Source organism: Bombus vancouverensis, chromosome 18, assembly GCF_051014615.1.
Source record: "Bombus vancouverensis nearcticus chromosome 18, iyBomVanc1_principal, whole genome shotgun sequence".
Lineage (NCBI taxonomy): Eukaryota > Metazoa > Arthropoda > Insecta > Hymenoptera > Apidae > Bombus > Bombus vancouverensis.
Window position 1 is genome coordinate 3058122 of NC_134928.1, and position 25569 is coordinate 3083690.

General features: G+C 41.5%; 1 protein-coding gene across 1 annotated transcript in view; it reads left to right on the forward strand.

The window, feature by feature from the left end:
* Positions 1 to 2620: 2620 nt before the first annotated feature.
* The window catches only part of LOC117160369 (Sex combs reduced), a 47665-nt gene continuing 24716 nt past the window's right edge, over positions 2621 to 25569 (forward strand). Inside the window, exon 1 of the mRNA XM_033341078.2 lies at positions 2621 to 5809. Coding sequence (XP_033196969.1) covers positions 4996 to 5809 — 814 coding nt within the window. The 5' untranslated portion in view covers positions 2621 to 4995. The remainder of the gene's footprint in view (positions 5810 to 25569) is intronic.

Sequence of the window (25569 nt, forward strand, 5' to 3'; positions counted from 1 at the left end):
AAATTAAATACTGTGTAGCATATGTAAAGTATTTGTACTCTTGTAACAAGCGGTACTGCAGTTATCCAACAAGTATGAGTTTCAAAAGAGAAAAGAAAAACAATTGTACATATAATATATAATGTAAAATTAAATACTGTGTAGCATATGTAAAGTATTTGTACTCTTGTAACAAGCGGTACTGCAGTTATCCAACAAGTATGAGTTTCAAAAGAGAAAAGAAAAACAATTGTACATATAATATATAATGTAATATTAAATACTGTGTAGCATATGTGAAATATTTGGACCCGGTGGAGAAGCAGAATTGTATAAATTTCAATCTTTAACATGTACAACTTTGTACAACTTTTGCGTAAGAATGTATCATGAATATAAATGAGGAAAATTGTAAAAAGAGATTTAAAAATATAGAAATGATTACCCAAACTAGAGTTGAACATATTTTACACAGATTTACCTACCCATTCTCATCCGTAGTTTACAAGTCGCTTCAACCCATTCCTACTTACAAGTCATAAGAAATGTACTTCATGATAATTCGTTGATTAAAACCCGCTATCAACGACGATGATTACTTCCCCAAAGTACTTCTGGTTGGTCGAGCGGCAAATATTACCGCTGGCGAAGGAAGAGGAGAAGAAAACGCCGCGCAAAGCATCCCCTTTCGCGTCGCGGAGAGGAAGGCATAACAGATACACGTGTCCTGGCGGCTCTGCTTTGCGACACGTGATTCATGGGGGTCCCGATACGTTTTTTACACCTGAGACGGCTTTATTAGAATTTCTAATGGGACGAATGAAGAAACAGAGAGGCGGAGAATGGACGAACGCCGTGCGGGAGAGAGACAGCTTTGAAACGACAAAAGAGTGACACGCGGCCGCGAGGCAATGCGGATCAGACCGAAATGCCCCGACCGTGGTCGACTTCTTTCCAAACCGATTCCCCCTATGCCTTTGGCTTTCATTACGTCAGTCTGAAATACATCGACGTCTTGACGTGATGACTTCGTTATCTCGGCCTACGTCCCGAAGAACGTACATCAGCGCGACTCTTCGTAGTATTCTCCGAATGCTATGGGACGTTCGTAATTTTCATCGAAGTATAATTTGTTACTTGTTGCAGCTTGGCTATTCGAACGTGGCACGAAATTCGATCGAACATGTGGCAAATATAATTCGTAATGGCGAACGATTGCGACGGAGGAAGCATTTAAAACATAATTGATTTATAAGATATTTTGAAGTAATTCCCGAAAAAATATAACTTCTTCTAAGTAGAGTATTTTAGAATAAGCTGAACTACAAGTATATTGCGGATTTTCTACAATTTCATATTTTTATCAATGTAAAGAAATTACATTTTCTCCCATCCACTAAATATCATAAAAAATGTCTTACTGTATATTTTTACGCTTTTAACCCTGCATGGAAAATCTCTGTTGGAAGAAAATACCTGCAAATAACACATCCATCTCCATTAGTCCAAAAAACGAACAATTTCGGACGTGACTTATTCTCGCCAATCGATATTCATCCGAATTTTATAATCGAATGGTAAACTGCAACGATGCAACTGTATCCGGTTCTGGCTGCGAGAATTCATTGGAAAGGAGCCTGCGGAACACCGGAAACACGGACCCCCAAGTCTGCAAGAACAAAGCGGCATCGTCGGCGCGATGACGAATCCGCAAACGTCCTGGCAATGATCGCGCTTCCAACGACTCGACGGTGTTTTGCGGCGAGAATGAACCGTGTCTGATCCGCGATCACTTGTCAACCTCCGTCTCCCTCTCTCTTCCTCTTCGGCGAACGAGTTGGTTGACGCGCGCGCGCGCGCGATCGTTCAGGGCACGCCACCGCGACGTGGAAAGAGAGGACTAGAAGGATGGTAGGTGTAGGACAAATACCGGGCTCCGAAGTGGCGAATACTGAAAAGGTGGTGGGGATAGTAGCGTGCACGTACACAACCGCGAGAGAACTTAAAGAGGAAGAGATAGCTAGTTTGGTCGGCGATGGTGGGGCGCGACGATGCGGTGGTGGGGGGACGCGGAAGAAGGGTGGGGCGACCGGGGGCGGGCGCGCGCGACAATTCAACAGGAACGGACGCACTTGCCACATCTGGCGAGCGAGTGGCATACTAGTGGTTTTCGCTCGCTTCTCTCCTGCTTCGAAATTATCCATCTATGGTCGAAACGTGTAGCGATGGTTTTGCGAGAATGTTGCGGCGAAATTTCGAAATTATAAAGATAAGGAGAATGTAACAGGATCGTTTGAGATGCAACACCGACTGTACAACGAATAGTCAGATGATAAAATAGATGAAAATAATAGATAGATGGAGCAAAGGGGAAACAGGAAGACGATAATTTAATTACGTGAAGCGTAGTCGCGAGGAACGCGGAAAATATGCATGAAAACTGGACGAAGTCGAGCACGAAGAGTTATCCGCGAGAAGCAAGGAGAGCTCCGCCTCCTCGGCCGTCCCCTTCGCTCCGGAACCCCACCGACACGTCGCCACCCCGCGGTGCCCCCCGTTTGACCAACTGGCTACTACGTCACACATGCTTCTGCTTGCTTCGAGCCGCCAACTCCGAGGCTTTCCTCTCGACCGGCTCAGTCGGTTCAGTGAGTTACGAGTTGCGTCCGGGTTCGCCGTACGTGCGATAACGGGGGCGTCAATCGGATTGCGCGATTGGGAGAGGATTCCTAACCTCGTGCACGCTTTCCTCTCTCCTTCTCCGTCTTCTCTATCCATCTTTCTCTATCCGTCACCCTGCCTTTCCATCTCTGTTGCTCCTTCCTTCGGTCCGTCTCTCTCATTCGGCTATGGGCAACAGGTTTGAATTTATGGGACAATAAAGAGTGCGGTGCGTAGTGCGCGCGTGTTTCCCTCTTGCTCGCACGAGCGCTCTCCTCTCTTTCCCACCAGCGAGAGCAGCCTCGTTTCTCCCACGGACACGTTCCGGCTCCTCTGCCATCAGAGAACACCGCGCCGGAGACTATCAAACTCTCATAAAACTGTCAGCCGCGGCCGGCCGGCTGACTTATGCGCATCCCTTCTTTCGTTCGCGGCTAGAGACCCGTTTGCTCCTCGACGCGTATTCCTTCTGAATCACGGGGCCCGCGAAATGCGGCCGAAAGTGGCTCGATGGCAGTGATCTACCTTTGGTCGCGAGAAATTTCGTCTAAGAGAAACGAAGAATCTACATTCCGTCGAAGCAGCAGCCTTTCAACTCGGAAATTATCGAGGGCCGTCGTCGTTCAAACTCGTTAAATCTTGAAGATTTGGTGGAAGACACAGGAGGAAATTAAAGGTAGCAATTAAAAACGACGATGATCGCGCGATACCGCTAACGTAACGAAAAACGAGAAATTGCAAAAAGATCGAGGCGATCGGCGATCAAGCAGAACGCGGCGGTAGCATCTAGCGGGGAACCACCTCTTCTTCCTTCTTTCGACGGCACGAGGGTGTACGCGGAAGGGGGCGCGTGCGCGCGTTGCCCCCTCGCAGAGACGGCAAGCGGAAGACTACTTCTTGGTGACGTTGCGGCTAGAAGATTGCAAAGGAGAAAACGACAGCAAAGCAGAAAGAGAGAGAAAGAAGCAGAGAGATCCTCGCCCCACCATCGGTCCTCGGGGCTCCCGAATATCTCTCCATTAGCCCCCCTGACGGTGCTATCCCCTCTCTGTGACCCCACGGATTTCCTGTCCTGCTCGCACACCCCTCTCGTCGGCTCTTGTCACGTCGGGTAGCAGCCAGGCAACACCACCACACGAGCAAGCAGCAGCAGCAGCGCCAGCAGCAGCACCACACAGACCCGACGGAGACGCAAGGAACGGGGTTGAAGAATCCTACGCCGGCGGAGAGACCAATCAAGGTTTGACGAACGACGGGGATTGGTCGAGGCGCTCCTCTGACACGCAGAGAGCGCGGGCACGTGACAAGCTACCGCATACACCGGGCCTCCGTTGGATCGTAGCGAGGCCTTCAGTACGATACCAACCACCCTCCGCGCACGCAACAGGAACGGTGAACGCCGAGCCGCGGCAATAACGCTTCACCCCCTAATGCGGTGATATCGGTACACCGGCATACCGACGATTCACCGCGGACAGAGAGTCATTCGCCACGGTTCCGTCTTCCGTCATACGACGATCGCGTTTTCTTCGTTCGCCGTGTACGTTCTCATTTTTTCGTCGATCTTACTGTCATACGGACGCATCGCATCGGTTGGTTACGTTGGAGATACGTCGTATCGCGAACGCCGGCACAATCGCGGATTTCGTGCATACGCTGTTTCAAAGGACACGCGGTGATTCGTGCGAATAAATCATCGACGAAGAAAGAAATAAAGAAGTGCATGGGGTCTGGTCTTCAATGGGGCGACCCGATAAGCCGGCTGTTACGCGCTACTGCACGCTGCCTCGACGAGTTCTCTGTAGGTAATTGCGACTCGTGAGGTCGTAAAGAAGCAGAAGACAGTTTTATAGCCTAGGCCCACGTGGCCCTCGTAAACTCGACACGGCTCAGGTCGGTTTAGACTCTGCCCGCCTGCCGGTACACGACTGCGTCTCTTTCTATTCGTCGCGATCCCCCTCGTTCATTATCGAATCGTTTAGGGACGTGTTTATCCGCGTGTAACGGGCCGCGATAGGTGTGAACACGCCAAACGAACAAGAGAACGGTGAGCTCGTTTTTATTCCTAACCAAGTGATAGCACCTAATATCCAAGGTTCCTCTGTTATCGGCAAGTGTGACATGCTACCGTTCCCACCGTCATCGTCCTCGTCTTCGTCGTCGTCGTCGTCGTCGTGAAATCAACGACCAGCGATGACAGGCTCTCGTATTTAACGACAGTGCGCGTATCTTGCCGCCACTCGGAGATCCAGATTAGATCGGTGGTGTTGTTGTCGTGGAATATCGAATCGTAACACGTGTGGAACGAATCGGGTAACAGTGACGTTAACGACGGGTGCACTACTCGCGTGAACCATGAGTTCCTATCAGTTCGTCAATTCGCTGGCGTCTTGCTACGCGGGGCAGCAGACGCAACAGCAACCACGAGCCACAGCTAATTCACCTGGAGAACCGATGCAGGCGGCGTCGCCTGCAGGCGGAGACTATTACAATCCGAATGCAGCAGCGACTAGCTACCCTGCACCGTGTTACTCTCCTCAGCAACACTATCCTCAGCATCCGTACGCCACACCAGCCTCTGGAATGCAACATACAGCGCCTACGGGTATGATAGACTACACGCAGTTGCAGCCACAGCCTCGATTGAGCGCAACGACAACCTCGCAGCAACACAATTTGCACCAGCAGTCGCAACATCATCCGCAACAGCACCATCCTCAGCAGCAGCTGCATCAAGACCCGACGACGCCACTTCTTCAGGCCGCGTCCGCGCCATCGGCACCGTCCACGTCGAGCTGCAAGTACGCCGACTCGACGTCCTCAACCAGCGTCGCGTCGCCCCAGGATCTGACCACGTCCACCTCTAGGAACAGTCCGACCCCTCTGGTAGCACCTGGCACCAGCAAAGCCGCGTCAGGCCTCACCTCGCCGCCTGGAAGTTCGTCGAGGTCGTCGGTCGCTGCATCCGCCGCCTCACCCGCAAGCGGAAGTTCCAGACCTGTAGCAGAGGGAAGTTCCACATTGACCACCGCGTCATCCGCATCCTCGCCAGCATCCTCGACCTCCAGTACCTCCAGCACTGGCAACAACTCGTCGAATAAGACAAACCCCACCGGCAACGAGCCACCGAAGATCTACTCGTGGATGAAGAGGGTGCACATCGGACAGAGTAAGTCTCGAACCTTTTCTTCTTCTTATTCTTCTTCCTCTTAACTCAATCGCTGCGATCGCATTTAATTGCATTTAATTGCGGGTTAAGGTCGGACGGTAGACGAACTTGGGTCAAATTACTCTGCGAATTGGTCCTGAAGACAGTAGACTGTTCGATCCGAAGAGATACTCGCGGTCAAGTTGTTAGGAAATTATTGCAAAACAAGCATAGTTTGTGTTTTGCGCAGAGAACGTTAAAACACGGTTATTTTGCGTTTCCTGGTAGGACACGATTATTGACGTGGACGTATAAATTAGACTTGCTATAATTTTGCTTTTTACCGATATGGCAAGATCCCATTCGAAATATAAAATAACATTGTCAGTATCGCAAAGGATATAAGATGTCTCTCGTTTTTTCGTCATTCTCCGATTTTCGCTTCCGGCGACGCGTGCACGAGTTCCTTAACTGCGATCGGCGAAAGAAAGTTTCGAATTTCTGGAAGTCGAACAGTTCTCGTGTTTCCTGGAACACGGGAAGTGTGTGGACCACCATAAACGAATTACTCCGGACGCACACGCACGACGGACAAAAAAAGGACGACGTGGAACCACGCGAAAATGGAGATTCCGTTGGGCCGTAAATCGTGCGTCGGCTTGGCACCCGATCGGCGATAAGTCATCGCGCAGATCTACGAAAGAAACGTGGCGGTTGGGTAAAAGTAAGCAGTCGGTGATTTGTTTTTCGGCGACACGGAAATTTGTGCCAGTATGTCATAACAGGAATGCGGGTCTTAGTTGGCTGTGTGATTACTTCGCGGCGGTCGCCACCTTAAATCGTCGTTAAATCACGCATAAAATATATTAGCCGAGCGATTATAAATTTCGATACTCGTCGCTGATAGCGATCCTCGTTCGTATATCATGCGCCGTGATGTCCCGGTGTCGCAACTATTTCAAATATTCTTTATCGTCTCTGTGAAATTTTTTGATGATCGTTTAGTAGGTAAATACAGATAGAAGTTGGCTGCTTTTTTCGATAATAAATGCGTATCGCTTTATGAGCGGCTAATGGGTTGGCACGCGGCGGAAAAAATTTATCGGAGGGCAATTTGGAGCAATTTGCGTCGGGGCAAAGTGTAGTTTGTAAATGTTATCGCCGAATGGCCGACGTGTAAAGACGAACGACGCGCAAGAATAGCAGAAAATAATCGATAGGATAGCCTCGCTTCTTCGAAACTTGCTGCCAATTACGTGACTATTGTGTCAGGCGTAAAAGAAGGGAAAGGCGACGAGCGAATCAAAATTCCGAAAAATGATAGACGCGTATAACGTGATATTAGCTTGGATTCTGTTAAGGATGGTAATGAATGAGAAACGTGTTAAATCCGACTACAGAGTCTTCTTCTAAATGACGAATAAAAAATTGCTAGGCTTGATAGGAATTTTCTACTTGTGAAAAATGTGACACGGGTTTTTGAGAGCTTACTAAGAATTTCGAGTGTTTGGAGAACTTCTTTATTTTGATAACCGGAATTTGTAACAGCAATCATAAATAGAAGAGAGCATGGTTAAATGGTTTCAGGGATCAAATTCAGAAGGAAAGAAATATGAAACCGTAACACAAACACTTGAAGCTTCTCTTCCATCGTCTTTTCTATCACACAATTTCGATACGAGTATCTAAAATTGAGACCTTGTTGTTCGAGAGAATTTCAATGCTATATTTTCTTTCAAAGACAGCGGACTCTTTCTAAAAGTCTAGCGAAATTAATGACGCCAGAAATGGCGAAAGAGCGCGGCAGCCCAACGTTCTCCCTTCTCTCGTCCCTTTCAAACAAACAAAAACAAATATGGAGAAATGCAAAAGCGAAAAACGAAATCATCCAAATGGAAGAAAACCCGTGACCAGTTCCCACTACTGCCCACGCTGTCCTCTCGCAGAAGGTATCTTCGCGCCGTGAACCTCGAGATCTGTGTGAAACCGCGATTACGTAAACGGTGTCCCGACAAGTGACTGCAGCTACCGTGGTGGTAGTCCCTGGTGAAATCAGCTCGCTGATTCTCCCGTGGATAACCGACGTCGACTATAAAAATACGGAAACGAGAGGAGACAAATAGAGTGCGTCGGTTTCGCGTCGCGAGGACGCCAAGGGGGTTAGAGCTGGTAGAGAAGGAAAGAGTAGGAAGGACAAGGAGGGGGCTAGTCCGAGGCCAGGACAAGAGTAATTCAGCGGAGTCCAAGAGACTGGATCCACCTGCCCCCGTGGTTCAAAGGAGATAAGACAGCGAGCGCTGGTCGCGTTCACATTAGTCGCCCCGCGTGATTTACTGCGTGGCCAGTATGATTCAGTCAGCGGGGAATTTGACGAAGAATTAATGGTATTATGATATCGTGTGTAACTCTATGTATGTGCGGCCGGGCCATAAATCAGGCTGCATTGTGAGGCGCGGGGGGCCCTTTCCTTCGTCGTCTTGCTCTCTTTCTCGATGGCCCTCTCTGTCTCGTCGCCTCGCCGTGTCTTTCTTTCGCCGTTTCCATGGTCCGTTCTCTTGCGCGTTCCCTCTCTGTTAGTCTTTCGCTGTGCGCGTCCGGCCTCTCACGAACGAAGGCCGAAGCCCATTCGACGGGCCTCCCAAACGGGATACGAAATCCAAAGCTCCTTTCCTGCGCCTCTCTCGACTTCCTCTCCCTCGCGCTCACGCCTCCTTCGCGCTTTCATTCTTTCCCCTGCGTTGCCTGTGCGTTTCTGGTTTCCAGTGCGCGGCTGCTGCGCTGGGGGGCTAGGATTACCGACACGGATTATCCCAACTGCGGCTAGAGGATGTTTTACAGGCTGGACGAACTTTCAGCGGCCAACGTCACGGGTTTCCTCCACCTACAGGCTTCTCTTTGTATTTACCTGACGATTCTAGCCGCTTGAAATTTTCATTTGGTAGAAACACTTTGACAGAAACGTATAGAATTGTTGATGCGAGCCGTGCAATATCGCGATGTACTTGAATTCAATCGAATTAATATACGAGGCTATATTTAGAAGCGTCTAGTATTGTATTGTATAGAGAGGGGTTATTATACTGAGAAAGGTGGTGTTTGAGGCTCCATTGACGGTACAACAGTCCTCTGAAGTTCGTCTCGCTATCGAATGCGACGCACGGCGAACGGTACCGCTCTCTGTGGAGACAGGAATTTTTGGCGACGAAAGGACGTCTGTTGAGCGAACCTAACCTTGCTTTAATTGCACTGACATTGTCGTAATAACAGCTTCGTTCACAGAATTGTGAATAAACGGGTGAAGCACAGGATGATCGTAAATCACGAAAAGTCACACGAACGTCCTGCCGTCAAAGGGTGAATTGTGCTCGAGATAATTACGCTAGGTGAGTCCTAACCTGACCGTCTCTTCTGTAAACGATCTTTGAAAGCAAAGAACCCGTTGTTCGTTCTCTTCTTCGCTTCTTTACTCTGTCGGAGATTCTGGATTTAGAGCAGTTTGACTCGAATTTGCCAGATCTACGAACGGCCAACGGTGATATTTAAGATACAATGATGTTGTTGTTGTACGGATTTCAAAATCACAGATTCAGCATGTTTGCCTGTGCGTGGATTAAATATGCAAAAAAAAAAAAAAAATATAGGACGCGAGTGCGGTGCAAGAATATACAAAATACTCAAGGTATTTGTGACTGCTTTTTTATATAAAACAGGAATAAATCTTAGCTTCTTTAATCAGTTCAGAAAAATACTAATTTGTATGAACATTCACAAATAGATAAATAGTAAATATAGTTGAAAGATTAAAAGAAAAATAGTCTGGTAATAAAATGAAGAAATGGCTATTTTTTAGAAGATGGAAGAAATTGGAAATGGAAATACTAATTTGTATGAACATTCACAAATAAATAAATAAATAATACAGTTGAAAGATTAAAAGAAAAATAGTCTGGTAATAAAAAGAAGAAATGGCTATTTTTTAGAAGATGAAAGAAATTGGAAACGGAAATAGTAATTTGTATGAACATTCACAAATAAATAAATAGTAAATACAGTTGAAAGATTAAAAGAAAAATAGTCTGGTAATAAAAAGAAGAAATGGCTATTTTTTAGAAGATGGAAGAAATTGGAAATGGAAATAGTAATTTGTATGAACATTCACAAATAAATAAATAAATAAATACAGTTGAAGAATTAAAAGAAAAATAGTCTGGTAATAAAAAGAAGAAATGGCTATTTTTTAGAAGATGGAAGAAATTGGAAATGGAAATAGTAATTTGTATGAACATTCACAAATAAATAAATAAATAATACAGTTGAAAGATTAAAAGAAAAATAGTCTACTAATAAAATGAAGAAATGGCTATTTTTTAGAACATGGAAAAAATCTTCGCTTCTTTCAAAACAATCAAAATTCTTCTATAAAAACAAAGGTCACAACGTCCGACAGATTAGGTTTCGTGTTTGTATACAGATACATCGTTGCATTCAGTTCATCGTGATAATAAGTAACAGAAATAGTGCAAAAACTAAAAGAGAAATATTCTAGCAATAAAAAGGAAAAATGATACCTTTAATTACGTTTTATATGGTGTGGAAAAACCTAAGACTTCGTACTTTATTATTACATATTTTCTTCTCATTGAACAAAAACACGCGTCAAAAGATGTTATTCGTAATATTATCCTCGTTCCACAAGTCAGACGTATATTCGTAAGGGTTGTTTCACAGAACCAGTTCCCGCATTAATATTTACGTTACTCCTTTGTGAATGCTACTTCACATGCTTTCAAATCGCCATGAAAGCCTACCGTCGCTTTGTCATAAATAAAATTCACTTTATCAAATAATCCGTATAATTGTCGATACAGTTAACGAGCATTTCTTCACGCATGAAATTGAAGGGAAGATATGGCTAATTTTTCTGATCGAAAACACGTGGAATTGCGCTGATTCGAAGCCGTGGCAGCGACACGATGACGTCATCCTCGTCACGGCGTAGTGTTTGTTTCGAAAGAGGTCGAAAGAACGCGTAAGAATAGACATCTCGCGTGTCCGCATCCAGGAGGAAATAATTGATTCGTCAAGGGTCGTATTCAACAAGGCATCTTAGCTGGAGCGTCGCGACGCTTTGAAACACGCGCTGATATGTAAACGTTGAACCGTGTGATCTGAAGAAATAAACGTGCCACGGGTCAGATGTTTCCGCGATCGAATTTTCCGCGTTCGAGAGAAGAAGCCACGATTATCTTCGAAGATGGGGAACATCGATTATTTTAGATCGAGGAATTTCAATGTGGCGCCATTTTCCCTGCTAATAGATGCACAATGTATATTTGAGCGCGTCGAATTTGATGTAAGAAAGTTATTAGTCGGGAAAGACGATTTTTAGTGGTTAAGAAATGTTGCTGTTGAAATTTACTTTCTGTAACGAAACTTCCAAAATTGCCGGTTTCAAACGAGTATTGAGCTCTGATACTTGGTTATTTTATTTTTGATCATAATAACATTCAGAATTAACGATAGGCTTTCATAAGGCCAGTAAGTAAATATTCCTGCAAGGGCAGGTAATTTACTCGATGGAACATTTTTCCTGGAAGCCGAGGGCAGAAGATGGCATCATTTGATATTGTATTTTTTATTATTGGGCTGTGCAAAAAGTTGGCAAATTAAAAGTTGGGAGATGCTGAACGTAATTAGTATTCCGAGAAAATGATGCACGCAATTAAAGTCCTACTTCCCGGTATCCTTGGCTTATTCCACGCATAATTATCTTATACAAGAACGGTATAATTCTCAATATCCTTTCCATTATACGCGATCGGAATTTATTCGAAATTATGTATCTTGATTGTAGTTTAAAGAGTTGCATGTTTCACGACACAAACGGCGAATTATTCTTCAAAATAAGGAAGAATCATTACGGGTATTCGAAAGACTTAAGCGTTATTAGCGTATAATACAACTATGTATAGAAATCTGCACGATTATTCTCATGGAATGGAACGCGAAGACAGTCAGTGCCAATTAACCTAAGCAATTTCTCACACTTGCATCGACGTTCCCCTCCAACCAGCTGAAAAATCAATCAGAGCCGAGACACGAAAATCACAATTAACACGAAATCTCGTTGCAATCCAGTCGGAAATCTTCATTGTAAGCTGGTGGACGGTGAAAAATCGACGAGAAGAGCGAAGTAGCGGCCGCGTTAATGTCCACGAAGCACGCAGCGTTAAGACTCGCGATAACGATCGCGAAACGCGGCCTACCGGTGCACGACGATCTCTTGCGTCGACGAAACGAATCAGTGGCGAACGATGGTGGCTCATCTTCGAACTCGCCGTCTATTTAGAAACGGTCGATTGGCCGTTAAACGGCACGATAATCGGCCTCGCGCGACCCGCTATCGTCCATCGAACGATCGCGCAATTATTTTTGCCTGGAGGTTAACGATTCCACAAGAAGCTGGCAGAAGCAAGCGGAAGGTGGGTTCGCGTAATTACAAGCCGATCGTTCTCTCATAAATAAACACAGAGAAACGTCCTCTCCGGATGTTTCTTCTGGTCTATCCGACGGTAATCGTTCGGCCGTGAGTAGGTTTGTTTGGACGTTTCGGATTATTTGATTGGAGAACGATGTCCGTGTGATGGAGAAGACACAAACCAGGTCTTTCATTCGGTGTAGAAGTGGTAGAATACGTTTGTAATTGTAAGAGTAATTGGAAAGTTGTTGTAACAGGCGCTGAAAGCCTCATAGATTAAAGTTTCGCGTGGAAAACTTTCATGTAAACTTCGCTTCTCATGATTATAGAAATAAGATGCCTGGGTAACTGGACACTCTTGTTTTTACAATAAATAGTTTTTGCTTCTATGTTATGAATAATAGATAAAGTGGAAAATGTCGATTAGTAAATCGAAATACTAGCCACGAGTAGAAATCATTCAAATATTTAGAATCTTTCTCGAGAACAAAGTAACAATTCTTCACTTTTATTGCAATTTCTCTTGATGTTTGAGAAAAAGCTTTTTTCAAATTTTCTTTTCACACATACGGGAGAGCCTTGCAATAAAGTTATCGATGATCACTTTTCCGAAGAATTTTCCATAAATAAACCATATGGTTTGACGTTCGGATGTCAAATAAATTACGCGCATCGATTAATATTGATTAGAAACGCCACGATCGAAATAGCTATGTTTCCTTTCAATAGATTTTACTCCTTAGATTTTAGACATTTTTAATAAATCAATTGATGTTCGAGGAAACCGTTTCTCTAAAGAATGATGCATCCGCTTTCATGAAAGTCCAGTCGAATCTTTTTCGACTTTGTCTGCTTCTTTTTCCATAATTAATCAGCAATAAAATAGGATGTTTTCATGAGAGGAATTCTATCGCCATTTGCCGTATTAATCCTGTTGAAGTAATTACTTCATCTGAAGTAAAAGAAGTTGAAGAAGGAGAGGTCCATATTGTTGTGCCCTTGAATGTGAATGCTGTTTTGAGGCCTAAAAACAAAACAGCTATAAGTAGATTGTTATCGCTGTCTGCTGTAACTTTCAGCTAGAGTTACACACCAAAGTTAATTTTCTTGGTAACGTTTTTTGCTGTAAATGTATCGACGTGCTCTCTATCGCCTTCATTTGTAACATGACACTGCTACAGTGAAGATCCGCATCAGCATACACTGTAGCTGTATTTACTGTGCTATATATTTCTATTAGGTTGGCAACTAAGTGATTGCGGATTTGGCAATACCACCTAGTGACAAAATCCGCAATCGCTTAGTTGCTAAGCCAATATTACAAATTCATGCACGCGTTCCTGTATCAGGTAACCTCAACACATCCGACCTTATAAATAAATAGCATGATAATAAGGACAATTAAAGACAAACGGATGAGCACGTAATACTCCTATTGGCATTCTATGGCTGCCATGTAATTTTTCATAAAAGATTCATGTAACCGTTCTGAGTATCATTGAATGGCACACAAAATCCTTTCCAATGGAGGTTTTTGTGTGGAAACAAATGCTTGTACGTGACTTCAGCGTCGATCTGGCGTTCCATATCTTTTCATTCTTCATTTATTTGCCATCTAGCAATCGTCTACCTTCGCAGCCCGTAATCACGAGTCAATCGTTTCACTATAAACGAAGACTATGAACAGAAAGTGGTACGAGCAAAGGTTTATTGTACTTCATAGGAGCCTATCGGTAGCAGTTAAAATGGCTGGTGGCAAGAACAAGCAGCGATTGCTTTCCCCCTTTAACAAGTCCGTCCCGATCGTCTTAACGTGTTGGTTCTGGTGATCATCGGTTGCGTTTTGAGTAGCTAGAACTCGTTACCGGCTGTGGAAAGGGTGGCGCGATTCGAGCGAAGGATAACAAGCGGATAATACGAGAAGCTATTACGAGTCAGCTCTTTGGGGTCATATTTGTTTGGTCGATTGCAATAAATAGCCGAAGCATTTGCGATTGATCGGCGTTCGGCCTGGTCGTGTTTGGGTCAAGGTAGGCAGCAACACAGGAATAGGTTAAACGTTCTATTCTCTAGTCGACTTTTAATTTATTATTTCACTTAACTATCGCAAGAATAGAAATCCATTAAAGAGTTTACAACAACAAGGAGGCAATTTCAATATTTCAAACGTATTTATGATGAGAACAAATATATAGATTTTCATGTTGAAAAATGCAAAAGTTTACTAGTTTGAATTCCTAGCACGTTTTGATTTTCAATTAATGTTTGCTGATTTACTGAAATTGCTTGAAAACGCAGTTACCTCCTTGTTATAGTAGTCTATTTGGTTTCTATTATTTAGCTAGTGAAAGGTAGAAATGGTGTGACTAGTTAAAAGGGTAGGTCTATTTCAGTTTATCATTTAGCTGGTGATTAAGTATGAGAATAATGGAAGAATTTTTCTCAAGATCCTTGGCAAAATGAATCTACCTGCTTTTATTATGGTAATCTTCGACGCACTGTTTAATCTCGAATTAAAGCTCGCCTACGAGCTGGTCGAACGATCGTCTTTTTCCACCTGATTTCTAATAGGAAATTAACAAGCCCGTAGAGATCGAAGGATGGTCGAGGCAGACGGTATCGGCCACGCATGATGATGAGAACGCGCAGACGTATGTGCGCATTCACGATTATACCATGCCTAACAGGCGAAACTAACACGGGAACGCTAGACTAGAACTGGTTTTCCCAGTCGCGTCGCATATTTCATCTTAGTAACAACAAAAACTTTTTTTCATTAGTATGCATTAATCAATCAGCATGCATAAGCAATACCCTGTCAAATATACAGCTAGTTCCGTGTTAACGTTACACACGCAGTCGGACATTCACGCGGCGGCCATCATATTCTTCCTTGCGAGATGACCGGTTAACAATACTTAATTTACACCGTCAGGATTGCTACTTCATGGAGTTTTTATGGGAACCGCGATATAGCGGATGTTTAATGGCCCGTATCCGGTCGAATCCTGGATGAGACGAGTCGAATGATTCCCGAACGAAGACATTCGGTGTATTTTCCTCCAATCGATTTTCTGAAATGTCGTTCTATCAGGTGTTTCCAATTTCAATATCCAACTCTAATTTAAATAATTTTAGTTACCCCAACACCTTTCGCTTATCTTGTTTCCTTTCACGAAACCTGTGGAGAATTGTGAATCTTAATGGGCGAAATAAATGTATGAGAATACTTACATTGTACTTGGAATTGATATGAAAATAGTTCCAGATTTGTTTAATATGCGATTTACAAGATATTCGTGGATACATATTTGCGCTCTCTTTGTCTCGCCATCTTCTTTTCCGTGCTACCAACGGAACAGTTGCATTTTTCTGTTCTTACGAGCATATATGTGTGTCACTACTACGTGACTAATCTAGTCTAGCACACGAAATTACACATATCTCAATAGTAATTTTAAAATTTGAGATTTTTCATATAAACTAAGACGAACAAAATTTCTAACACGATAAAACGAATATATTAGGTCGGCAACTAAGTGACACAGCGATAGAAGGAACTAACTTTGCTCCAACTTTTTAAATACTTCTTTCTAAGATTCATAACTATTGAGAATTGTGGATTTTAATCGCCGAAATAAATGTATGGGAACACTTACATTACACTCAGAATTGATATCAAAATAGTTTCAGATTTGTTTAATATGTGATTTACAAGATATTCGTCGATACACATTTGCGCGCGTCTCAGCACTCTCTTTGTCTCGCCATCTTTTTTATCACCATGCGTACGCAACAGTTGCATTCTTCTGTTTTACCATACGCTGCGCACGCACATACTTCATACACTCGTACTCATATATGTGTATCACTACTACGCGGCTAATCTAGCGTAACACACGAAATCACACATATCTCAATAAAAACACAGCTCGCCACTAAATACAATCTCAGACCTTAAGAACCTAAATGGACAAAAATATTAGGTTGTCGGAGAAGTTTCTCTCGTTTTATGAGGAAATAATAGACGCACAACGTTTTTGCTTCTATATTATTTTGTCGAATTACGTACCACCCATTTCGTTCTGTTGAGATAAACACCGCGACGTTTCACAGACTTGCTTTCACGTTTGTATGAAGCTGCATTGTAAAAAACACGTTTGCGAAAGAAAGACACTCTCAAGACAATTTATATTTAAAATCTAGCGATTTAGACAAATACAAACAGCGATTATGAAGCGACCAAACTACAAGGATGAACAGCAGCCATTTGAAAAAATTCAAAGCCATAATCGTATAATGGCTGAAGCACGCGTTCACCTCGGTAGAAGGTGGATGCTGGCAGGTTGTCCAATTTAGATCCAGCACGGCCAAAGACTCGAAGCACGGTACAAATCACTTATTAGGACATAAATTTTCAATGCAAGCAGCTAGCGCAAACGGGATGAGCCGATGGGGTAATGGATGTGTGCCGGGAGCGAAGTGGGCCGCCTGTTGCTGCGTGGCCCGCTCACCACGGGGATCCTTGATCCTTATGCTCCTGCAGTCGCTCTCTTTCGGCCCCGGCAAACCCCTCCCCGAAGGAGGATTCCCGCTCCTGAAAATTTACGAGCTGCCGCTGAATGGCTCTAGCTGGCCTGCCGCCACGTTACACGCGTTCCGTGGTTTTCCCGCGACAAAAGTCCCTGGAAAACCGACGCGTAAACCTCCTGATGTCTTTTTCTACCGATTGCTTCCAAACATCTTCATACGGCCCATTGAGTACAAGTTTCTATACACACACTTACAAACATATTCCAACACTTGCACACACATTTTCTAAATATATTATGCATGTTATACATTTGGAAATTTCATTAGAACTATTGTGAGATTTGGTTATTGTGAATACGTTGATTAAGTTTGAAACTAGTTTGAAACTGTATAGAGGAATTGCAATATGTTTATTGCAAATGTATCTATACTGCGTAACAATTAGCAAAGTATTTGAACAGTCAATTATTCATTATATTTATTAATTGTATAGGTGGTATTGGCTAATTAGACGTTTAAGGCCATTATTCATGCTGTACACTATTTCTCTTTCTAAATGTATGTTTGCAAGATTGATTTCTTACCAACGTCATCATGCCAATTGCACGTTATTACGATGCTAATGAAATTTCAGAATATTTTATACATTAAATTTCCTAACCTGTATTTGACCGATTGCAATCTAATGTCAGAAATTGATCGTTTTATTATTCCACTATTTTACGCTTTCGAAAACCACAGGAAAAATTGGTTAACACTAGCTCAGACGTCCTTAACTCTTCGATTTAGTTTGGAATTATTATAAATTTAACTGGAAGTCAATTAGAAAGCTGCAGTGTCTGAATCAGATACCATCCTTGTTCTCTCTGGCCGACAAATTGTCTACGTATTACTAGCTATTTAAACGAGACCGATAAAAAGGTCGGCAGGAATTCGAGGCTCGTATGAAACGGGGCATTCGTCGATCCAGGCCAAACGAGTGATTGTAAAAAAACAGTGTTTCACTCCGCAGGAAATTTATGGCCTGCTCTTGAATGGCGTCTGTTCGTGCGTCTTGGGCTTTGATACGACACGAGCACTGCAACAACCGGCCACAATGATCCTTACGGATGCACCCAGTCTGTGTCGACCCGGGTATCGAGAACAATTTAGCGTGTCCTCAAGGCGTAACATAGTCGTATAATTGTACCTGGTAAACACCACGACTGCCTGGATTATTTATGTGAATCAGAGAATAAGTCTTTACCTCTGGTCTTTTAATCGATCGTGACTCCCCTTCTTCAGGTTTTTCGAGTTTGCATTTGTCAGAGCACTGGTATTAAGGTGTCTCTAATTTTGTGACAGATGTTAGCGAATTTTTAAACGATTATATGAGGTGGTACGTTGGTCAAGGTGCTCACAAGAAATACTCTTGATGTTCAACAAAAGAGTTTATTAAACTGTTAACAATCAACAGTTTGCGATCGACAATTAACGATTAACTATCAACAACAGATAACGATTAACGATTATAAATACCACCACTCGACACTAATTAGTGTCGGACGACGGTAGCGCAGTGATTAGCGCCTTAGGTTACAAACGTTCGGGACCCGGGTTCAAATCCCGGCGACGGTAGTTTGATTTTTCTTCCACGATACAAAATTAAGAAAAAAAAGCAGCAGTACCCTAGCAGTAGAGCACTACTACAACTACTACCAATTAATTACTATTGCACTTCACAACAATTAACGATTAAGTATCAAGAGTCAATAATCACGTATCTCTAATAGCGTTGTTTGCTTCGCTATGACGCTAACCTTTCGCACTTCGCAGCTCGAGGCAGAATGAATCTGGTTCGAAACCAAACGGATTCTTTTCTTTGTTGCCCCTCCGTATCCCCACTACGCACGCGTTTATTAGGTGTCCGCGACGGTTGCCGCGTTACGCGATCTTCCGAATATTCGGCGAAAGAACCGTAGGGATATCGATGGAACATTAGGCGTGTCGACCTTACGCTTCGAAGATACAGCGCTGTGTGTCGCGAAGCCATTAGAAAGTTCCGTGGTCGAGTGTCGCCACATATAGAATAGTACGTATACTTTAAAATGCTATTTAGAATATTTTTCCACATTTTAAAATTAGCAAGTTCACGTTTCTAAGGGTTTTATTTCAGAGGGGAAAGAACAGTAAAGTATACTGTGAACACTGAAATACGACTGTATGCATTTAAATATGCCTCTTCGGTATTATAACACCATTTCTAAGGATTTTAGTCATTTGCTTATTTTCTGAAACGCGTTGGTGCAAAGATATCAAACGCTCGATAAAAATTCGCCAAAATTCTGTACCGCGCCGATTGTTTATGCTAAACGATTAGTCGAAGTTAAAACAATCTGAGAATTATTCTGGAAGATTGGGCGTCGCGACGCCTGATTTACGGCCGATCAACTGTAATAGACGTCTGCTCGCTGGCCGCGCGCTCCTTTGCAAATAAATCACACGAGATCAACGGTTCTGCGCATTTACATCATCGTTTTAAAACGTATGGTCGAACACGTTCTTCGATGCGATTGAACTCTCGAACAATTTGCGCGACTTCGTGGTTTCCTTCGCGCGGCACGTGTTCTCGTTGCTTGATCAATCTCCGAAACTCGTAAAATTAACGTCGCTCTTATTACCATTGCTCCTTATTATTGATCGATGGGCCAAGTTTCTAGAGGAAATCTTGAGCGAAATTGCCATAGCTAAAAGCGTGGATTATTTGTCAAGGGATGTTGAGTGCCGTTTGAACAGTGAGAAATATATTTCCTTGTCATTGTTGATCGATTATCGAAAAGGAATTACTGCTTTTGCATCATTTTCTCGTAGCACGTTTACCAATATTATGTGCTTGTCTTTGATTAAGGGGATGTCCCGAATTTTTGTGATTTTAAAACAGCGTCTTTTTGTGATTTTTTTTTTTTAGAAGGGAAAGAAAGAAACGAAGTTGTTGAATTTTTAGCTATGGTTTTATATATATTTAAGGGATACAAAAAAATTTTTTTTTACATATTTCTAAGCCTATTGCATGGGCTTCGATGAACTAAAAAAAGACAGAAAATAATGTGAAATTAAAAATGTTGGCGGGTTTAAAGGAAAAATGTGTTTTATGAAAAAAACTAAAAAATAAAATTTAAGGTGCTACAACAATTATTTGAAGAAACTTTTTGACGAACTTTTTTAGTTCATCGAGAAGAATCTTTTTTGGTTTTTTGTTTCTGCCGATTGAAAACTGCAGCCCTTAAAAATCTGTTACAATTTTTTGTCTTTAAAAAAATTTTTTCTATTCGTTAAATATACAGGATGGTTGGTAACTGGCGGTACAAGCGGAAAGGGGGTGATTCTACGCGAAAAAACAAGTCGAAAATATAGAATAACAATTTTCCGTTCGAGGCTTTGTTTTCGAGAAAATCCACTTTGAATTTTCGGTCGGTACGCCTGCACTTTGTCGCGTCTCGTTACAACGGATCTCACTGTTGATCGTTGTCTCGATGGAAAAATTAAAAAAAAAAAATGTCACCCCTTTCCGCTTGGACCACCAGTTACCAACCACCCTGTATATAAAACCACAGCCAAAATTCAACAACTTCGTTTCTTTCTTTCCCTTCTAAAAAAAAAAAAATCACAAAAAGACGCTGTTTTAGAACATTCTAATTCAGAACGCCATCTTAACCTCTTAACCTACGATTTACGTAATATTTACGTTTAGCCCGATCATCGTACTACGGGCTGTGCCCGTAGTTGTAGGTTAAGAGGTTAGAGTAGGATATTACACGATAATTTAACTATAATAATTGCATCCGTCGATCTATTTCTAACATCCGACTAGAAATAATCTTAGTGCCAGACAGCTGTATATTTTTGCTTTTTTATATCGAATATTTTGTCTATTTCCACACGGTTTTCAAAACGAACGAATTGTTTCCGTTCTTGCGATTGGTTCACAGTGAAAGATATGGGAGAATCGGTTGGAGCATCGATCACAAAATAGAGGAAGATGCGTGCGCTATGATGAGAAATATTTACGTAGATGACACGTCGCAGAAAAGTTCAAGGCACACGAGAACACGTGCATGAAACGTATTTCTATGAACGTTACGTGTGTAACATCTGATAGATAAATGTTTATTCGATGTAACGGTGTTATCTTATAATTAATACAATCGCTAATTACCATTGATACAAGTACGGCACAAAGGTGTTGCAATTTGAACGTAATCACATGCACAGCTATTTCAGAGTGACGAAGAAAAATGGTAATAATTGGACGAGGTTGCAAATCATTTAAAAATTATAATCACCTAACGTTTTTATCATTGTAAATTCTGAAGATTATGTTGAGAAACTAAACAGCTTCTCGATGGTGATATTCAGATCCAAAGTGTTCGACGCTATTTAACCAAGTTTCCTAACTTTCTATTTTACCTGGCTGCAGGAAATTCGACGATCGTCCGCAAACACCTCAATTTATTTATTTCAAGAAACATAAACAACGATTAAAAGCGATTAGAAAAAGGCGGAGAATTGACATGGAAAATCGAAAGTTAGAGGCTTTGTTTCAGGCCAGCCGTCCAATGACGTTCGCTGTTGAAATTGACGACACGGTGTAGTAAAAAACTTGGCTATTGAAACCAGCGGAATAAGTTTCAAAGGCGATGTGAATTCTTCCCTCCGTTGAAGCCCGAAACGCTAGAAAGGAAAACGTGCGTTTGCTTGGAAATCAGGCCCGCCAATGCTACGAGACAATTAGTCGAAAAACCGCGATAACCGTGACGATAAAACTCTCGTAACACCTGTAGTAACTGTAATGCAACTTTCTGTCGGTTGAAAGAAAAAGAGAAGAAAAAAAAAACGTGATAAGAAACGCGTATTAAGAAGGAGAGAAAAAGAGAAAATTAAAGCTACCGAGGCCAGTAGGGGAACAGAGTATGGCACCTACTTTGATGCGTGATAAAAAAGAATGCACAAGTCAGCTGCTCGCTCGCTGAAGAAAGATTGGTCACGGTGACATTCACGGTTAGCGAGCAGTAGGTCGTGCATATGAAGACGTCCATGAACACCGAATTCTGCATGCCAAGTAACAAACACGTCGACGAGTCTACTTTTACATTTCCAGCCACATTGCGCTTCAGCCATTCCGTTAGTCGCTTCAACGGTTTCCCGCAATCGCCAAGTCTTTCTTTTCACATTCTAATTGCAAAACTGCCAAACATCGCACCGATCTGTGCAGGAGATCTTCTCCTGGAAGAACGAAGAAGCAGGATGGTTCTAGCGATTTAATGACCGCACGTTGGAACACTGAGAGAATAGTCGCTGCAGAGGCAACCGCTTTGAAAATGGCCCGAGAACGCTAATCACCGAACGGTGAAACGGTAACGCGCGCAAATCGTGTCCATTAACGGGTCTAGTGGTTAAGAGTAAGATGCAGAGATTCGTTAGCACCTACGTTCTATGACACGGCACATTACGTCCCGTGTAACAATTTAGCGAACACATACATTTTCCATCCGTGGATCGCCACAGGCTGATCGATTTAACGAGAAAGAAACGTTGCAGGGCAAAAAGGCTTTGCATAATTCGACGCTTACGGGGCTTGCGTGAGCCATTCAATTTATTTATTCATACGTTCAACCATGCGCCATTCGCCAGCTTAATTATCCCTTCGGATATTTCAATCCGCACGCGGAATCACGCTCAGCTTACATCGTTGCCCCTTTTACACCCCTAGCAACTATTTTCGGCTGGTGCGTACCGCGAATACTCTGATCGACTGGCTGCAAGGGAACGGGGATTACCGTGGACACGGTAGACGCCATTTTCCAAGGGAATGTTGGTAAATACGTTGATACGTGCTTTCTTCCTTACCGATTCTTATTTATATTTATTTGGCCAAAGAAAGATTTACGGAGATAGGGTGGTCAGACAGATCGCGCTGGGATTTCATATGGGATTCTTAATGGTTTTCTGCAAGTTGGGTAATTCTGATCAGTAAGAACTGTACATGTCCGCCGTTTGACACATTTAACCGCCATGATGTTTTATCGTTGTATACTGAAACTTGGTACACATATTTGTTTTATGCGAATTATTATCTTCTATAGTTTTGTCACTTTTAGTTCATATACCCCACATTTGTGTCGGTATCGTACAGATAACTTGAAAGTAATTGCGGAATATGAACTGCTCAGAGGTCCAATTCCATGAACCGAGAAGCAGAGAAACGAGGTTATGTTTAAAAGATGATTTTCTCTTCGCTTTAGAGTCCACTATTGGCTTGGCAACTAAGTGGTTGCGGGTCTTGTCGTTAGATGGTAATGACAAAATCCGCAATCACTTAGTTGCCAACCTAAAAGAGAGTAATAAACGTGAAACTCGTACGAGTGAAAATTGATTCAGTGTTCGTCGTGTGAGGGCCAAATAGCCAGCTTTGTACGCCAATAGGAGGATTTTTGCATCATTGTATTAATTACATTAACTTAAAAGGTAAAATTTCGTATTATTTGAGAAAATTGTGATATGTGAATGTAACTTATGTTACATATTATAGGTTGGCAACTAAGTGATTGCGGATTTTGTCAATACCACCTAATGACAAAATCCGCAGTCACTTAGTTGCCAACCCAATATCATAAACTTTTTAGTTTATATTATTTGATACTTAAACTATTTAAAATGACCTTCAGTGTTGAGAATACCATTAATTGAAGCTACCAAAGTATCAGCAAGCTTACCTTCAGCAAAGAGATTTCACTGTATCAAACGAAGGAAACCAGAATTGAATGTGCCAACGTATGTCAACTTCTCACAATAAATGAACTTATGGCAGAAATTTACCTTCTGAAAATGGAAGTTCAGTTCTATACTTCTATAACAAGTACTTGCCTATCCACAGAAAAGTAATTTTCTATGAATTCAAATTATCCCAAAACTTACAGTTGATGTAACTTAGTACTAAGACGTTTATTGCATTGAACAGTAATGTGTTAATTATCTGAGCTAATTTTAACTTAATTTTAAGGTGTATAAATAATTCTGTAAAAGTCCTATAAACTGTCAATCAATTTGGCTTGCGAAACTGTGACATATTAGTTTCAACGTTTAAAGAGAAAATATCTTATTTTATAAGATAGACTCGATGACATAATAGAGACGTTCTTATCAAAGAAAATCGTTGATTACACATCCTGAACAAGCTCAGATTCGTTCGAAAGGGCCCAGTTGTTCGCACGAGACAAAGTGCACCGTATGATGTCAGATAACTTGTGTTCACCAATTATCACATGGTATAGCGTCAATTAACAAGCGTTTGCAGAGGCGCTTTCGCATCCCATGGATCAAAGTGGAAGGCGGAATTAAGTAGGAAACAGCTTTATTCCATGGCTGATGGCTCGGTGTAAAATATGTTCTGTAAAGTGCGGCGTAGAGGCGGCCCCCGCGCACAGCCGGTGACCCGAGACCATAAATAAATGCTTGCGTGAGGTTTACATACTACTGTGAATTCTTTGGAGGGTCCTTTCCATTTGGATAAGATTTTCAAACATCGCCCTCGGGAAAGCGGCAGCTACTTCACTAAAAAGCAGCTTGGAGATTTTTCTTTCCCTTTTTTGTTTTTGTTTTCTGAAAGCGATGTGTCGCTACAATTTGTTCGCTTATTAAAAGGTCGAAGATAAATGTTTTAAGAACTCTTATACATATCTACATTATCTTTACTATTCAATCAATTTTTATTATTATATATCATATATATGTTTGGATATAATATTTAATTTAATGTAGAATTGATTTTAATCATTTTAATTGGATACAAAATTGAATATGAATATTGTATATATGTTTAAATATAATAATAAATATAAATATAATAATTAATATAATATATATAATATAATATAATATATATAATATAATATAATATATATATAATATAATATAATATAATATAATATAATATAATATAATATAATATAATATAATATAATATAATATAATATAATATAATATAATAAATATAATAATAAATATAATAATAAACATTTTTTAAGGAATTGAAATTAGCTAAAGATATTTAACGCACTCAGATAATTGATATATTATTGTTCAATGCAATAAACGTCTTAGTATTAAGTTACATCAACTGTAAATGTTAGAATACAATTTGTTCACTTATCAAAAGGTTGAAGATAAATGTTTTAAGAATTCTTATACATATCTACATTACTTTTATTATTATATATTATATATATGTTTGATTATAATATTTAATTTAATATAGAATTGATTTTAATCATTTTAATTGAATATAAAATTGAATATGAATGTTTAAATATAAAAAACATTTTTTATGGAGTTGAAATTAGCTAAAGATATTTAACGCACTCAGATAATATATTATTGTTCAATGCAATAAACATCTTAGTACTAAGTTACATCAACTGTAAATTTTGGGATAATTTGAATTCATAGAAAATTACTTTTCCGTGTATGTTTCATTAATTCACCAGGTAGAAAAGTAATTCCATAAAATTTTAGAGAAAACTTTTTCATTTATATTATTTGATGCTTAAACTATCTAAAATGACCTTCACTGTTGAAAATACTATTAATTGAAGCTAGCAGAGTATCATCAAGTTTACCTTCAGCAACCAGATTTCGCTATATAAAACGAAGGGAATCGGAATTGAACGGGGAACGGCTTCATTCGATAGGCGATGCTCGAGAAGAGCATTATGGTTGTGTAGAGGCGGTTCCA